Here is a 17947-nt window from a genome sequence, read left to right as displayed (position 1 = left end):
GTCACTGATTGAACGAGACTGATCATGTGATACTTTCTAAACGGGAGCGCGTACACGGGAGCGCGCATTTCTTTCTCGGGCACGCACATTTACACCCGCCCCCAAAGGCAATGGAGGAAATCAGCCTACACATATTTTAAGGCACACATTGTCATGATAATCGGAAAGGTGAGATAGCACTGTGTGGCCACATATTCTGTGTTTGGACTGACTATTGTTATGGTAATGTCTTAGCTGAAAGACACCACTTGTGGGCACTTTTAGGGAATTGGCTACCACCAAATCATAGCCAACATTAGCCTATTTGGAACACACTAAATGCAAATGGACCTTTGAATTAGGCCTACATTCAACAATTCAGGAGCACAATTTCACAGTCTTTGAGTCAAACGGTCAAGTGAAAGAATGCATAATCTTAGGATAATTTAGGTGTCTGACCTGGTTGTGTTGATGTCAATTGAGTGCCTAGCCCTAACATATAGGCCTACACAGAATCTATGAAAATGTATAGCTTAGGCCTATAGCCACTGGAATAAAAAGCATCTGCTGAATAATAGCCTACCCGAAATGTTAATGTATTTACATACAAATCAACATGTAAATGATATGTTGGATAACAGTCTTACAGGTCTTAGGCTACTATAGCAACCAATATTCTGAAGTTGTCTATCGGGATGAGTGAAATGAATGGCACTGAACTTCCAACTCCATGTGGAAGTTTGATCGGGATCCGTTTTGGACCAAGGACTTTTATGGCACATGGATACATCAAATGAATGACTGAATTAATGTAGGCTATTTCTTCAATTCCAGTACTTCAGTCTGTAGTAATAAGGAAACACTATTAAAGTCTCTAAAATGTATGTCATTTATTTAAAATGATTAGCCTACTCATAGATGGCCAATTACACAAAACTAATTTACAACATTGACAATTCTGTCCCTTTAAGAAAATCCATTTTGATCTCCATTTTAACAAAATGTCGGAGAATAGAGCTATGGCAGACGAATGCTGCACAATTACAGAGTAGTAAACCAGAGTTTAGAATGCAGAGGGGACTACACATGATTCATAAAGCAGCCGTCATAAACTTTCCTTTTACTGTTCAACTAGAAAGCATTCACATTTGATATTGGAACTGTCTGGTGAGTTTTGTCAGAAGAATGCCCTGATTATAGAGAACCATCACAATGCAATTTTTTGTTTGTTACACTACTGTGTAACTATAAATCAAGATGAACAGTCTGCCTGATACAGGGTTGGAGAGGGATGAATATCCTCCGTCATTATATCTTCTTTAGTTGTTCTCAAATCTAGCATAAGGGCTTGCCCTACTCAGACCTAAGACAGAGAGACAGACAGAGAGGAAGAAAAATGCAGATGAAACAGCATCTTAAAACATGACTTAAAGCAAGGCATAGTGAATGGGCATTCTGTATAATTCTGGGTGATTGACAGTAGACACCTTTCCATGTTATATCATTAAATGTTATATGCCTAAATGACCATGTTATATGCCTAAATTACCATATAAGGCATGTTTAAATACCCAGCATTTCTCAATGTACGTAAAGCCAAATGTGGAAGCATATACTGCATCTGAAGATGTGATAACTTTTGATATTTGCATATTGTTTTTTTATTTCTCTTTTTTAAAAACTGAGAGATGGTGACTGTCAGAATGTTGTCAAGTTTAATTAAAATGTTCAGCTTTTTAAACACCTTTTCATTAATTTTAAGATGGCCACAAGCAATCATGCATTTTAAGAATGGCCACAAGCATCCCCGGTGTAGCAACCCCTCAGACCAGTGGAGGGAGCCAACAGTGTTGATAATTTGTTGGGCTTGAGCATGGAGACACAGCACTCCTCCATAGAAATGCATGGGGTTAGTTTGTAACGCCAATATGGCAGTTGTCTACACATATCCCGCCCCTTTGCAGCAAAAAAGTCGACATGTTAATACATTGTGCCAATCATGTGGTGTGTTGTGAATACATCGTGCCAATCATGTGTTGTGATCTCGCCATTGGAGCAAGGTTGGTGTCGTGAAGCCTTGCGCACGCGCATTTCTGCCGAAGTAGATACCTGTTAAGTGCCCAAAAAGCGTTTTTTGGCCGCCGAGTGGAGGGACTTTGGTATTGCTGCATTCATAGGGTCTGGGAATAATGGGAACATTCCCAGTGATGACATTGTTCTTCCAACTGCAAGCGCTCGTGGAATGAATGATTGTATTATAGGCCTTGAGAGAGGGAGAAAGTACTGCCTCAATTCATTTCAATGGCCAATGCTAGGCGAGCTACTTCAGTCAAAAATATTGTTAATTAACTGCTACCATCTTTAAAAATGCCATTTCATTTTTTTAATTTTTTTAAAGATAGTGGCAACCATCCATGATGCTGCTAACTGGCTGAAGCCAACTCCAAATCCTGACCCCATTCTCATAATAAAGGCAGTGTTTCATGGAGATAGCCAAGGGTGTTGTGGAGGGGCCTACAAAAGCCACCATCTTATCTGACCTTTATAGAACCTATTCTGAATAGCATCAAGGTGCTAAAGGTGCAGTTTGAGATGCACTTCTTGTCAAATTAAGCCAATTGCTCCTCACAATCCTTAAATCCTTATTCTGTGTGAATGCTGAAAAACTGTTCTGTAAAAGGGAAACAGACCCATACACTATTTCAGCCAACAGTAGCACTATTTCACACCTCTGCCTATGTGCGGGGTTGCATTGAGAATAATGTTGTCAAAGTAATCGAATGTCGAAAGCGGAGTGCGCTGCATTCATGTCGGCGCTGATGTCTGCAACGTTTAAGGAAGTATTGCATTTCTGAGGGAAATTCCTCTACGACTCATGTGCAAAGATACAGTTAAAGACGGACGCCACTCACCATATTTCTGCCTGATCTCATCGTGCCGCGTTCGCATCTCTGCTTTTCTGTGAGACAATCAGGAATATTGTTATGGACAACAGATCACAACAACACACATACGATAAGTAAACGATAAGCTAATCAACAACAAGTCAGGGGACATTCTCTCAGATGGCAGTCCTGTGGTAGAGATAAGAGAATCAGGTTCTCATAAGAGGGTCAAACTATGCATGTCCTTTCCACAAGTATCTCTTGCGAATTGCAAACCACTTCTTTCTGTGGGACACTTTTAAATAGACAGATAGATAGATCCAGATAGATAGATAGATCATAGAATCTATCTAATTCTTGCTCTATATTTGACCTATCCATTAGGGAACACACACACACACACACACACACACAGTGAACACACAGTGATTAGTGAGCTCACAAAAACATTTGAAACAGTGCTGTGCTCAACCATGGATGTGGATGTTCAACCCCCCACCCTTCGGTCACAAGTCTAATTCCCTAACCAGGATTACAGCCACAGCTGTCCAACCACACGGAATGAGCAGTAGGAGGCAGGGTTCAAGCGCAGTTCACCTTTAACCACACTTACCTTTTCTGAAGATTGCTTTTTATTGACTAAACCCTGAATTTTAAGTCAGAATCATTGACTTACATTTTGCAAACAGATAGCGGAGCAGATGGTTGCTTTAGCAGTGGCTATAAATAAAACACAATTCACAGCCAAGAGACAAATGACCGACATGGAGAAGACTGGCATCACCATGGCAACCATGCCTAAATATTAGCATCATTTCCTGAATAAAGACACAGGGTTCATTTCACTCACCTCGTGTCCGATTTGCCCTTTCTCTTGTCAGCCTGCCTTTGCATCTTGGATTCAAAACTGCTGGACCTATTGGGAAAAAGTTTGGTCAGATTTCTCTAATCCTGGTGCTTCTTCTCCCATCCTGGTTGTACCTGTAGACCTATAGTACTCAAAAAACTGCCTGTCTTTACATCTTGACATCAATCAAAAAAGGATGCTGGAAGAAGACACTTCTGGGCTTCATCACCAGTAGTTAAAAACACTGTTATGTAGTCAAGAAACTTCCAGCAGATGGACCCCCTTGCCTGAGCAGATTTTGTATAACAGCACAGACACTGGAAAGAGAGAGAGAGAGGATGGACTCCTAAAGCGCTCCGCATATACAGTAGACGCCGACATGAGTGCACCGGTAAAATCTGTCACTTACCACGCGCATCATCGTGGAAAATGTTAACCTGACAAGCATTCGATTGACAATGGATTTTATTGAGTGGCTATTGTGACCACTATGTGCGGAGGCCTTAACATGTCAGAATGTCTTTACATTCAGGCAATCTGGTGTTGGTTCTAGGTAGTTGGTGTTTTCTCTATTGTGTTGTTCCTGTTACAAATAAGCCTTGCTGTATCAAAACTCAAGTCTAACGATAATTTTACACTTCACAAAAAAACTTGTTTAAAGTAGTAAAGTAAAACTAAATCTTTCTTACAGTTCCAAAAACGCATCTCACAAAATCGCTACAAAGATTTAACCACCAGCTTGTATCTTAGAATTTTAGCACTCCAAAACTAATAACCCTAGACATCTGCAGTGATGACAAGCTATATCTATTCAGTTTCTGAATGAAAGGATTCCTAAGATAGATTAACAGTTGCCAACAGAGCTCAAGTTTTGCCAAAAAATTGGAATAGCAACGCTGAACTTGAGCTGCAGCGGTAGGCAGAAGTGACCCCACATACTGCATACTGCATGAAGGTGTGATAGCTGTTAAAGAAAAATGTATGAATGGACATCTTTTCCGGATGGAGGTTAAGCTTAGTCTTGCACTTAAAATTGTGTTCTGGAAGGACATGCTTGGTTGGGAGCAAAACACATTTTGGCATAATTCTTAACAACGATGCTGAAGGATGCTATGGTCGCAAGTCTATTAGTACTCAAACATTATGTGGGTCAGTTCAGCAGAAGACCTTTTGAAGCCTCCGTGTCAGTTAAGTATGTAATGGTACGATAACTGCAGAGGTTTACTTTAAGTAAACCTCCCTCCCGACACCTTAAAGAGACACGCTAGTAAGAGATGCTAGCACCAATGGGTTTTAGCTCTCTTGCTAACGCACTTGCCTCCCAGTCTGAGGTGCTGCAAGCTGTGTGTTTGAGTCTGGGAAGGTGCAAGGCTGAGCCATGCAGTCCCTCAAACACAGTTACATATAGAAATGCTCAAAAGTAAAAAAATAAAAATAAAATAAATACCTACACTGATCTGAAAAATGTTGGTTGGATGTGTGTGGCAGAGGACTTACCCCACATTCTCACACTTGCAACAGCAGAAGAGGCAGATGAAGAAGGCGAGGATGATTACTCCACCAACCACAGCCATGGCGATGATCAATGTCTGGAAGTTTACTGAAGGAAAAGCAGTTGCTTGAAAAGATTAACATTCCACGAAGCACATAGGACACAAATATAAATTTAAAAAGTTTCCAAAGGCTCATTGCAAATGGAAAAATGTGCATGCCAAAATGTTGTTGCAGTATATCTTTTTTCAATAAATATTGCATCCAAAATCTGAAACAGCTACGATATCCTCCACATCCTACTATTATAGCTAAAATTTAAATTAGAATTTTACAATTGCCTCGCAGTTATTTTTATTTTATGAAGATGATACACAAAGAGGAAAGAACAATGTCGGCATGGTAACAGTCTGAAGAGAATAAGGACTTCAGAGGAGTAATACTTTTGAAGAGAGAGCTATACCTCCATTGGCACCTCCAAGACTAAGTTTAAAGTCAAGTCATAGAGTAGGGACAAAGACCTTAAAAATGCAGTTGATTACTTACATTACAGGAATGGCGCGGGATATGTGTACACAACTTCCATATTGGCATTATGAACTAACCCCATACATTTCTGTGGAGGACTCTTTGAGTGCAATGTCTCCTCATTAGAAAGTCTCTGGTAGAGATGCTCAGATGAATAAATGTATAATCTGAATTAACGATAATGTTATAACAGCATAGATCTGTTCCACTAGTGCTCTTGGTTTAAAAGAAACAACCAAGTATGTTTGGCCTTCTTTGATTGGATTTGCATCTTAAAGAGGGATGAGTCTAATAACCCTAATGGTATACCATAAGGTTTTGTCTCTGAGTGTAGTGTTAACCGTCACAAATACATCCACGGCTTCTTCAGCTACTCCTGCCTTCTCTACTCTGCATAAGGTAACAATGTGTTCAACTTCACTTTGTTGTTTATGTATGACTTGAGAACTACTGAGAAGCATTAAGACAAAGCAGGAAAAGTGTCTGCTGAGAAGGTAGTTACTTACTTGAACACTGACCCCACCGAGCCTCGTTGAGGGGACAGAGAGAGTGGGGAGGCAGGATAGTTGCAACGGGGTACGTCACACATGATTTAGTTTTAATACACCACAGACACTGCAGAGAGAAAGAGAGAGAAATAGATAGATAGATAGAGAGAGAGAGAGAGAGAACAGACGAGAGATATCACATACAAGGTATTCATTTACTGTAATTCATATCTATGAAATACAGTGATATGGGTGTAATTCTGAACACGTCCACAAAACAAACAATACCTTGTGTGAGTTACAACAGTGTGGCAATGCTGAGATATAGAATAGAAACTTTAGAATAGAAATATGACCTCATAGACTTCTCTGCATAGTCTGTCTGCCTCTTCACCCCCTCCATGTTTGGATACTGTCTGTCCACTAGCCACTTTTTACCACTGTCTTTCTGCCTCACTGTTTACGTGCTATATTAGCACATTAGCACATATGCATAACCCCTCCCTCCATGCCACAGCCGAACTGTGGCCACACTTATACCTTTTCTTAAAATAGTTATATATATAGATATATAGACTTACTCTTGCACTGTTACACTTTCGGACTTACTCATTTGTACTATCACCATGACCACTATCACCATTGCACTATCACCGTGACACTCACTCACACAGAGCACCTTACCTTACTATGCACACTGAATCACAGGCTCAGTCCCTGCCTCAGTCATTGCAAGCACCTCTTGATTGATTAATCACCACTATGTGGATACTGCTTTTAGAATTGATTTAGATTAAGTGTTAGTTAGTATAATTTGTATTTTAGTATATTTAGTATATTCTTTATCTTCTACTGTCCTTACTGCTTAGTTGTGTTCTTATATTATATACTTTTAATGACTTTTTCTGCTGTTAGTGAATGTGTGTGTGTTGCCTGTATGCTACTGAGACCTTGAATTTCCCCTGGGGATCAATAAAGTATCTATCTATCTATCTATCTATCTATCTATCTATCTATCTATCTATATATCGATCGATCATAACGAAACCACATGCCAGACTGTCCAAACAATAAAGCTGGATATAGATAAAGAATTATATTTTTCATATTTCCAATCATTTCAATGAGTGAACAGATTTAAATACGGTAAAGCGGAAAGGCAACGTCATATTTCTTAACAAGCTGTTGTTTTAGAAACACCGACACCACATAGATCCAAGTACTATTACCAAGAAAAACTATCAATCACGTTATGGTCACAAGCCACCAGCCCTTTGTTATTATAAGAAGTCACTTTTTGGTTGTAGAACATTTACTCTAATTAGTTGTTACTATTTTTTCTTCTTCTGCACAGCTGTCATTAAAACACCTGGGGTGTCACTACATATTTCCACACAAAATGCCCACAGTGCTGAGTGACAACAATGGGCTATTTTTGACTCAATTGAAGAGGGAAAACAACACAAGGTCACCTTTTATTTACGTATTAGAGGGTGTGTTTTTCTGACTCAGATATGAGTGGTGACATTTGTAACACCTAATGGCATGTTTAGTGAGGTCAGGTAATGCATTTGTACTTTCGAAAGTCTAAACAGTTAGCTATTGTTGTACAAAAACTTCTAGGTGACTTTAAACCTGATATCTTGTGATTGTCACTATGTACCAGGAAGGAGGCAACAGTGAACCGTTCAGAAGTAATCTTTCCAAACCTGTTCAGCAGGTACGGGCAGAGCTCTGAACCACTTACCACCAGAGCTCTTGAACCACACCCGTGAACAATCCTTTAACCCTATAGAGTTCTTCCTTTTCCTTTTCTCTAAATCTTTGGTCCGTCTCTTTCCCCGTGTTATTCCACATACCTGTCCAATCACCTTCAGGACCTAACCAACTGTATGATGATGGCTGCGTCACAGTTGAAGACACGGAACACGGAAAAAGTGTGTGGGTGCAGGTGTGTGTGTGTGCAACAACCAATCTGTACAAACCAGTCATAGTTGTCACGCTGAGTCACAATTGAAAATAGCACATCATGGTGAAGGTGTGCATGTATGTGTGTGTGTGTGTGTGTGTGTGTGTGTAAGAGTGAGCAAACCAGCTACTCCTGCCCTAACAGGAGGAGAGCAGTAATGTGAAGGATTAGACCGATAATGAAATCCAAACTCCACAGAGGGTAAAGCAGAGTGCAAGTTGGGAAACAAGACTAATCGGCTACAGGGGGAAAATGAAAGGATTTGTCCCAGCTCACCGATACATTCTTCAGACATTCATCACAGTTTGTTCCATTCTTGAGTTCGCAAACTGCGGGATAGATGGAGAGAGAGAAAAGAGGTTTTATCGTTTCAATTTACAACAACAAAATAAAAATGCCATGTTAATAGTATCCAGGCCACCTTTGAGGTGGGAACTTTTCCCTATGTTGCTAACAGTAACACCCATGAGACCTGTTGCCATGGACAGAACCTGGGACACAACAAGCCCAAAGGGAAAGATTTGTAAACAACAACACGACCTATCATGACTTTCTTCCCTTAAAAATATTAACTTGCACAGCTAGAATGTACCACGATACAGCATGATTGCTAAGGACCATGATTTGGATACATCCACCTGTGAAATTAACCATTTTTTAAAAACCAAAAACGTAGCATAGGTATCTTCATAAGACTTGTTAAATTTGTGTTCCAGTAGGAGGCTACACTTAGACCTATGTCTTAGACCTATGTCTGGGTGAGAGAAACATTTGTATTAAACTATGTCTGGGTGAGAGAAACATTTGTATTAAACTATGTCTGGGTGAGAGAAACATTTGTATTAAAACACCAGCCATTCTGAGCAGCCTAGATCTAAACACTTAGGTTCAACTACGTTGAAGAGTTCCTTTGTTCAGGTGAAGGAAACCCCCATTTTAGCAGACCTACTGTAATTTAAGGAGGGCGATATTTAAGAGCTATTACAATAGGTATTTAGCACAAGTAGAATCAATAGTTACACTCATTTATATTTTAACAGGTTGCCTAAAAGTTCCCGGACCGACAACCACCACCTGACCCAGACAGAGCACACAAACCAAACAAGCCAGGGTTGAGGTTGCTCTCACGGCTAAAATTAACTTATTTAATCACTACTGTAACGTAGCTTCATGGCAAAGGTCTGCGCATTTATCTTACCATTGGCTGGTGGTGTTGGTGCGGGTGTCGGAGCCGGAGGTGCCGGTGTGGTGGTGGTGGTGGTGGTTGTAGCAGCAGTAGTGGTGATGTTTGTCGTAGTAGATGTGCCGTTCTGAGCAAATGTTGTGCCCAACCCGACAACAACCAGGATCAAACATAATCCAATCCTCGAAAACATGCTGTCGTCAGATGGTTAAATCCTACGATGTAGGCTAATTTGGCTGAAGAATATCCCAATAAATCACATGTAAGTCTGGATACCTGACCAGACGAATCTCGGGTGACGAGCTGTCCAAACCGCCGCCAGTCAGAAAACTTACTAAACTTGCGCACTAGTACGCGCAGGAGCCAAAGCGCCACTGGGGATCACATGACCTTGGCGTTACATCTGAGAATATTTTGCTCAGTTCTGCGATAACATTAAAATGCATTCCATTTCTAAACAAAGCTCTCATTGGCGACTGATAACTACTTAACAACATTTTAATACCAACTTCAACGTTGTTGCTTATGAATAACTAGGCCTATGCCGTCTGTAGGAAAAGTAGGGCTATACCCCATGGCTGTTCAAAAAACCGTCTGCGGGGGCCCGGCCCTCAGCCCACATTACAGGACATTAATGTCAACTTCTCCTTCTACAATGAATCCAAAAGTATTTTGTACTTTATTTCTATTTAGATGGAAATAGTGAAAACTCGTCATGAAATAGGCCACTATATGCTTCTGATGTTTTATTCTAAAAGTTCAATATTATGGCTTCTTTTATTCTTACGCATTTGTGGTGGTGTCACAAGATTAAGACAAGACAAATGACTGTGGAGTGTTTGTAAGGAATATCCAAGCATTTTATAGTAATTTATTGTATTTGTGTAATACTTTTTGAAACCATTTTCTTGACAGGTGTACATGGACTACATGAAACAAAATGAATCAAAACATACAATAAAATGGTCTCAAAAAAATAATCAAAACACAATTAAAGTAAAATCCAATAATTTATTTAAGCATTTTGTAAAGCCAGTTACAAAAGAAAAAGACGCTCTTTCACACAAATGCGCACACACACACTCTCTCTCTTTTGTAGCCTACACAAGCACATTTGTTTTGTATATAGATTAATTGAACAACAACAATTAGGAAGAATTACATTCAGGTCTATAGGCTGCCTGCAGCTACTTACAGACCTCAGTGTAATTCTATAGTGAGAGAGACAGAACCAACTGCACTGTGTGGATGTGGATGTCAGTGTCTGTATTTGTATTTAACCGTAACCGTGGTTTATGTATATGTATGCAATATATGAATACACATGTGTGTGTGTGTTGAGCAGATAGATAGCACCTCCAAATTCTGATCCTGAGTCAGTTAGATTTGGCTAAAACACTGATTTTCATGAGGGGTCTTGACAGAGGAAAAACAGACTCAGGAGCAGGCTTTAGTGGGCATATGAATGCAAGTAGTGTAGAAGTGTGCAACACTAGACCTGCTCCCTCCCTCTCACTCTCTCTCTCACACACACTCTCTCTCTCCCTCCATGCTTTCTTGACATTGTCAGGCTATAGCCCCCTCTATCTCTTCCTATAAATCCTGCAATCACATTGCAGTGTTTCCAGTACTATCTGCCTCCTCAATCCCAGTCCCTCTCAACCCGCCCAATTATTGTGTTGTGGTTCAAAAAGGAAATAAGTACACCATCCCCACACCCACCCTTCCACCCTTTAAACCCCGACAACCACTCATACAGTAGTCATTGCTCTTAAACACATTAACATCAACCCACTGTGGCATAGGAGCCTCAATACATATACTCGTTCCTTAATGACACCATTGTTTTCCATTTCCTTTGTCATATTGTAACTCTTTTCTTTTTTGCGTGTTTTGTTGATTTTTTTTTATATATATATTTATGTATATATTGTGGTCATAACCCTCAGACACAAAAACTTGCATTACACTGACAAATATAGTTGCATATCAAACAGCAAAACTACACAGGACAGTATTGATACAGCATACTTATATCTATACTTTCCAAAAGAAAGAACCATAACCAAACAGTATGTAACAAACTAAAGTGGAAAAAAAGGAAATATACTTTTTACAGTCATACTTGGATTTTTCCGTGTGATATCAGGAAGTGATATGAATGGCGCAGGTTAATGATGTCACTGCCTGTTTGTGTGATATGGCTGAAAGTATTTCCTCCAGTGTGTTTTGTTTCATTGACAGTTTTGTTGAGAGGGGTATTTCTGCTAAAGCTGCAAGTGTATGTTTAGTTAGATTCTCAAAATGGATGTGGAGGCTTGCACCCATAACTCAAATGTCATACATACACACAAACAAATACCACACTCTTTAAAGAGAACGTTTCTTGGCTCCTTCTTAGAACCATCGAATTCTGCTTTAATGCTGATAAGCATTCAACCCAGAATACTTTCACTGGAGAGTTCTTAACAGAACCAATGCTGTTCTAAGAGTGGACTCTGCCTGAGGCTGTTTTAAGGGGGTCTGTGCGTCACAAACCTCCTCCCCACCCACAGGTGGACGTCTGAGGCAGCCAGTTTGTGTAAGGCATCGAGATTCGGTTGCAGCTTTAGGATTTAGGAATCCCATTCTCACTTCTTTGATCTATCTGAAAGGGACAATACCTCAGAAGTGGAAAAAAATGTTAGTATCTACAAATTCTAGAAAATCATACTGCCTTCATTTTAGTGGAGCTGATTAACTCTTATGGTAGAGTATAGGCCTACAGCTTTAGACGTGAATGATGGCCAGTTATTTCTAGTCACGTTTTGCTGGATGGCTCAAATGGTGCACACACTGATAAGTAAATCGTGTGGTTGACTTCTGGCTTGATGGTGAGAAGATACTTACATCATTTTCTTTTCTGGTCTAACCGTGCCTCTCAGGGCGCACTCCAGTCAAAATGATACTTTTTACATTAAATTCAGTCTTTAAACAACTCATTTTGACCAAGCATGCAGACAAACATCTAAGTGACACATTAGGTAATCCTATTTCTTTACTCTCCATATTACAAATATTGATGTATAGTGACATTGCTATCAATGCCTTACAATCACTTAATGTTCTCTCTCCTCCCAAAGCATTTTTTTGTGGAGAGAATGAGTAGGCCATTGTGCCTAGAGTGCACTTTAAATTAAAAATCATATTCTGTTGTAAGTGCTGGACCAAAGAGGTAATACCCCTACCTTCCACTAGAGGGCGAACTCCCAAAAGCAATCTATACATATTCTCAGCAGTTTAGATTCTCATATGGAGTGAAATGACAAAACTCTTCCAACATTTTCTCTTCCAAACCTACGGTGTTTTGTAAATATAAATTTATACATTGAATACAATGGCTGCTTCCAAAAACGCCCTCTAAAAGTGTCACCTCTTTTTGTAACATACAAGTCGTGATTTAAAAACCAGTGCTACAACTATATGAATTAAACATATTGCGTATTTCAGTATCATACGTGGTTCCTCTATATAGCATAGCAATTAGACAGAAATCATATTTGACTTATTCTGTCCACATGGCTCAGTTTATAGGCTAGTCAATGCAGCTCTGGAGACAGCTGGATGGACCATTAATTGCAGTGCTAGCAGCCCAAACGAAAGGCTATAGTCTTAATGCATAGCCTACTATGCTGCTGTATTACGTACATCCATGCTCTTTTTTGACTTTCTTCCATACTGTAGTGTGATGGCACTCTCTTGTGTGGCATTGATAGTGGTATGTGCATCTGCATAATACTTTTTTAAATACCATTTTTGTTTGTTTGTTTGTTTATCTTGCAAACATGGTTATAGAGATTTAGTATCATATCTCTTAAGGGACATATGTACAGTGGGACTCTTGATGGTTATCAAATCTATATAGACTTCTGAATTAATATAAAACAATGACCACCCTCAGCTCGAGTTTTGTGTTTGTGTTTGTGCTGTATGTGAAGAGGAAAATACTTAGCATGAATGGAACACTATTTCTACATTTCATCCAGAGTTTTTAACAAAAACTCTTCAACATCAGAGTCAAACTAGGCCACTAGCCCTCAGTAAAACACAGCTGCGAAGACCAAGATTGCTTTCTGATGACAGTCAGGAACTCACAAAATGGCCGCCATATGCTGCTCCAGTTACAACTCACAGGTAATCCTCTGAAGTCCCAAACAAACAGGCAAGCTTGTATTAGTGCCAGGCTGAGACAGACCACTCAAGTGTCACCAGCACCCCTCCATCTCCGGTTACTCCAGTGTCTGTCATTCAGATTCAATCAAAAACAAGCTCATGTCCTTAGCCAATTCTAGTCTCTCGTCAGTAGGTCTCTGCGGTGGATATGGAACTCCAGTGCACTAATGCAGGTAGAACGTTTCCTATGAAGTAAGACTGAAACAGATGTAGGTGTGGACTGTGGAGTGAGAGCAAGCATGTGGGTTTGGTCTGTTGGTAAAAACCTTGGCAGTGAGGGGAAAGACCAGGTAAAGATTTTTGTGAGGGAATAAATACTCGCTGTGTTGGCTGTGCTTTTTGGTGTGATGACATTGGTCCTGGTGAATACAGAGTAAGTCAAAAGTGTGCTAGCTGGGATAGGTTTGCTGCATACAAGGGCAGGATACACCAAGCAGAGGTTTCATTAAGGGTGACAGTATTAGAAGGTCTTTGTGTATGTGTGTTTGTCCGTGTGTTTCTGTGGATGAGTGTGTGTGTGTGTGTGTGTGTGTGTCTCCTCTCATGTTTTTGTGTCTCACACTCTCGCTTCTGTGGTCAGCTGGTGGACATCTTTTTTTTCTTCCTGGAGAAAGGAGCTCTATCTTGTGATTGGTGGCCCTTTTTTGAGCCATGTCCTCTCGGAGCTGTGATTCTGCACACTGATTGGTCTGTGTGGATCACCTGATCCAGGAGGCACTGCCACAGCTGGAGACGGACATGACGCTGCAGCGCTTCTTCACGATCATGTTGATGTAGGCCTTCATGATTTTAGTGATCTCGCCCACCTGAATGGGAAAATAAAACATCGTGAAAATACCCTGAACCCATTAAAACCAGGAGACAATGAGATACTGCAGGAGATTTAATGTATTCTCATGCATTTGTTTAAATTGAAACGACTCTCTGACCAGGAGACTGCCAGAAGAGCAATCATAAAATACATCTAGTTTATAAGAAATCAAAGTGTGTGAGAGAGAGAAAGTGTGCGTGTGTGAGTTTACCAGTGGTGTCTCAAAGAACATCTCCCTCTCGTCCACAGTGATCTTGTAGGTGCTGGGCTGCGGTGCGCCGAAGAAGACGATGTGCTCGTACTGGAAGGTCTCCAGTGGCTTGGACTCGCCTCTTTTGTAGACGGACACGTTCTCAGCACTTACAGCCAGCCACAGGTCATGAGGGAAGCCGCCCTCCTTACACTGCATGAGAGGAGGGGGACAGAGGCCAGGGCCTGGTTACGTCTTTGCAGGCCACTCTAAATGCATGTGAATGAGTACTGGGTAAATGATTGCTGTAAGGAAGTAACCTAACATACCAAATATGCATACATACAAGCAGGGAGATACGGGCCTTTGTTTTTCAATTATGGAAGGAAGAGGAATTGTGGAAGAATTGTGAATTTAGAAGGATTAGGAAGATGTAAGATCCAAAATCCACTCTTAATGCATGTGAGTTCCATAGCTGTAAGTTGCTTTGGACATCCACCAAATTAATACATGTAAATGTAAATGAATGGGTCATGGGTAAATGAAAGGAAGTAACCTACAATAATATACTTAATACACATTTCCCTCACGCCCATGCACTTCCCTCTCTTCCCTCCTTCTTCTACCACTTCTCCTCCTATCACACTTTGACTAGCACTTATAATGTCGGCACTCTTATCTTCTAGTCATAGTATTAACAGATGCAGTAGTAATTCCTAGCTAAGGTCTCCCCTCACTGTAGCTGACATGTTATTCTCTTGCTGTAAGTTGCTTTGAATAAAAGTGTTTGCTAAATGAATAAATGTAATGTAATGTAAAGGGATTGTAATTCTGAAACAGCAAGGCGGTTATAGACAAGCAGGGAGATAAGGGCCTTTGTTTTTCACTTATGGAAGGAAAAGAAGAAATTGTGAAGACATTTAGAAGTAAAAGAAAAAACTAGGATCCAAAATCCAGGTATTTCCTCTCCTATTTCCTTCCTTTCCTCCAGCTATTTGTCTCATAACTTAACCACCATTAAGCTCTACAAAATGTGAAAAGCATGAGAAACCACAAGGGCTCTCGTAGAGCTAAAACCTCTTCAGGCCAAATGCTGTAGCACAACTGTAGTGAAAGTAAAACTAAATTTGTGTATCCATGTCGAGATTCAGATTAGCGCAACATTTTGATTGGTTTCTCCATGGCCCATGCTACACCTTTTAAACATGTTTTCCCGTGAAAATCAGGGCAGTCGTTTTTGTGTAAACCTGCTTATAGGCAAACTGCTCCAAAAACACAGCCACTTACTTACTTGTTCATTTGACTGATGCTTTTATCCAAAGCATCTCACATATATCAATTATTATGGGTGGGAACCTTAGAGCAACTCGGGGTTAAGTATGTTGCTCAAGAGCACAAAGGTGATAGTTGCTTTGAACCCACAACTGCATGCTAGCCGAGCTCCTTAGCCATTACGCCATTATGCTACCACAGCCACCTTGGATAATAAGATAATAAAGATAATAAGATAATAATAAGATAATAAGATAATAAATCTCTCACCTCCACATCAAAGAGTGTGGACCCGTATCCTGGCCACTCTTTGATGATGGTCATGTACTTGATCATTGCCTGGTGCTGGGGGAGGCCCTGCAGCCGCGTCCACTTCTCCAGGACGCTGGTGCGCGTGGACGACGTCTCCTCCTTGACGAACATCTCCAGCATCTGCTCCTCCTCGACGCGCTGCTTCTTCAGCGAGCCGGTTTTGAAGCTGCGCCGCAGCGTGCCGTCCAGGAAGCTGTTCTTGCGCCGCTCCAGCGTGGTGCCCACCGAGCCCGACGAGGACCGGTCCCCGGGGCCGCCTGACCCGGAGCCCGAGCCGGACCCGCCCAAACTGCCGGCAGAGATGGAGCCCGTGGCGCCGGCCTTGGTGGACTGCAGGATGCGCGTGCGCAGGCGCCACACCGGGTAGACGCTGTTCAGATTCCAGGTGATGCGCGGCGTCATGTCGCCGTGGAGATACTGCAGCCGCAGGGCGGCCAGGTGCTGGAGGGTCTCCTCGGGGGCGGGAAAGTGCCCGCTGATCGAACTCTCATGAGCCTGAGAGAGAGAATAAGAGACAGAGATAGAGAGAGGATTTGAGTGGGGGAGAGAGAGAGAGAGAGTGAGAGAGAGTGAGAGAAAGGGAAAGAAAACATTAGATAAAGATATAGGGGGAGAGAGACATGCCAAAGGGTATGAAAGGACATGGCCAGAGGAGAGAAGACAGAATAAAACAAAGATGGAAATGTAAGAGGCAGTTGGAGAGAAAAGGAACACAGATAAAAAGAAACACTCACACTCTCTTGCTCCACTCACCTGCTCAAACATGAAGGCAAACTCCACCCCCTCCTTAGGCATGCTCTCTACATCCAGGAAGCAGTAGAGCTTGAAGTAGAGCCGCCACGGGCCTTCCTCTTCCTCGTCCTCACTTCCTACCAACCTGTTCCAAACAAACATTAGCATTATCGTCCACTTCACAAGCATAGATACTGTATGTCTGAGATGAAGAGCCTATTTGAATAGTGGTCATTTTAACTATTATCAGTTAGACCTCAGCCTCTGCATCCAATGTGCAGTCAACATTTGTAACATAACGTTGTATTTACATGCCCTAATGTGGAAAGCACAAATTATAAATATGTATTTTTTTTATATATGTAATGAAACTGAGCTCTGTACTCTAACTGAGGCTATGAGTGCATAGCATACCTCTCGAACTTGGCCAGGACATCAGCTACAATGACGCGGCTCTCAATGGCGCGGTCAGTAATCTTGTTGTGTTCAAACAGGGAGAACATGTTCCTGCTGTCCTCCATGGCCAAGCCTCTGATGAGCTTCTCCACCACCTGAGGATGGACACACACACACACACAAACACACAGACAGAGACAGACACACGCGCACACGCACACACACACAGACACACAGAGACACACAGACAGATAGACAGCCAGACAGACACACACACACACACACACACACACACACAGTATATTAGCAGTGGTTCAGGGAGAAATAGAGTGTTTCCAGCCCTGGTCTGACTTTACTTTATAAAAATGCATTTCAGCAAAGCAGGAAGTAGTCTGAGCTCATACAGTAGCTCGTGCGACCCTCACCTCTCCAGCCGTGGTGTGGGAGTTAATGGAGATCTTGCATGAGCCTCCTCCATGGCAGTACACAGTGGTGGTCATCTCCTGCCTCACCAGCAGGGCGGCGATCTCCTCCTGAGACGGCACGTACTCCCTGGACTTAGTCCGCTTCAGAGACTCCCCGATGAACTGGGCATACTTCTCAATCTCCGTCCCGGGGAAACGCAGAGAGATCCTGACATAGAAAGGTAAAG

General features: G+C 41.5%; 2 protein-coding genes across 2 annotated transcripts in view; both read right to left on the bottom strand.

Annotated features, from left to right (window-relative positions):
* Nucleotides 1–854: 854 nt before the first annotated feature.
* pttg1ipa (PTTG1 interacting protein a) lies at nt 855–9707 on the bottom strand. Its single transcript, XM_076303482.1, has 7 exons — nt 9386–9707; nt 8464–8516; nt 6237–6345; nt 5209–5311; nt 3715–3780; nt 2892–2938; nt 855–1342 (listed from the first exon to the last, which is right to left on the bottom strand). The coding sequence occupies exons 1-7, from the start codon at nt 9561–9563 to the stop codon at nt 1299–1301; spliced, it is 600 nt and encodes a 199-aa protein (XP_076159597.1). The 5' UTR covers nt 9564–9707; the 3' UTR covers nt 855–1298.
* Nucleotides 9708–10325: 618 nt separating this feature from the next.
* myo10l1 (myosin X, like 1) overlaps nt 10326–17947 on the bottom strand; it is a 96281-nt gene continuing 88659 nt past the window's right edge. The window contains exons 36-41 of the mRNA XM_076303481.1: nt 17721–17928; nt 17314–17450; nt 16921–17044; nt 16126–16662; nt 14605–14796; nt 10326–14388 (exon numbers count right to left, since the gene is read on the bottom strand). Coding sequence (XP_076159596.1) covers nt 14281–14388; nt 14605–14796; nt 16126–16662; nt 16921–17044; nt 17314–17450; nt 17721–17928 — 1306 coding nt within the window. The 3' untranslated portion in view covers nt 10326–14280. The remainder of the gene's footprint in view (nt 14389–14604; nt 14797–16125; nt 16663–16920; nt 17045–17313; nt 17451–17720; nt 17929–17947) is intronic.

The sequence above is a fragment of the Alosa pseudoharengus genome, unplaced genomic scaffold, assembly GCF_046254945.1.
Source record: "Alosa pseudoharengus isolate Yale_2024_CS ecotype anadromous, Long Island Sound unplaced genomic scaffold, YU_APseudo_1.1 YU_APseudo_1.1_scf_24, whole genome shotgun sequence".
NCBI lineage: Eukaryota > Metazoa > Chordata > Actinopteri > Clupeiformes > Clupeidae > Alosa > Alosa pseudoharengus.
This window is presented reverse-complemented; position numbering and strand designations above follow the sequence as displayed.

Coding starts and splice junctions, on each gene's coding strand:
- pttg1ipa (XM_076303482.1), bottom strand. CDS start 9,563: ATGTTTTCGAGGATTGGATTATGTTTGATCCTGGTTGTTGTCGGGTTG. Junction 5,312..6,236: donor TCGGTGGGGTCAGTGTTCAA/GTAAGTAACTAC, acceptor CTTTTCCTTCAG/TAAACTTCCAGACATTGATC. Junction 1,343..2,891: donor TGAGATCAGGCAGAAATATG/GTGAGTGGCGTC, acceptor TCTCTGTCTTAG/GTCTGAGTAGGGCAAGCCCT.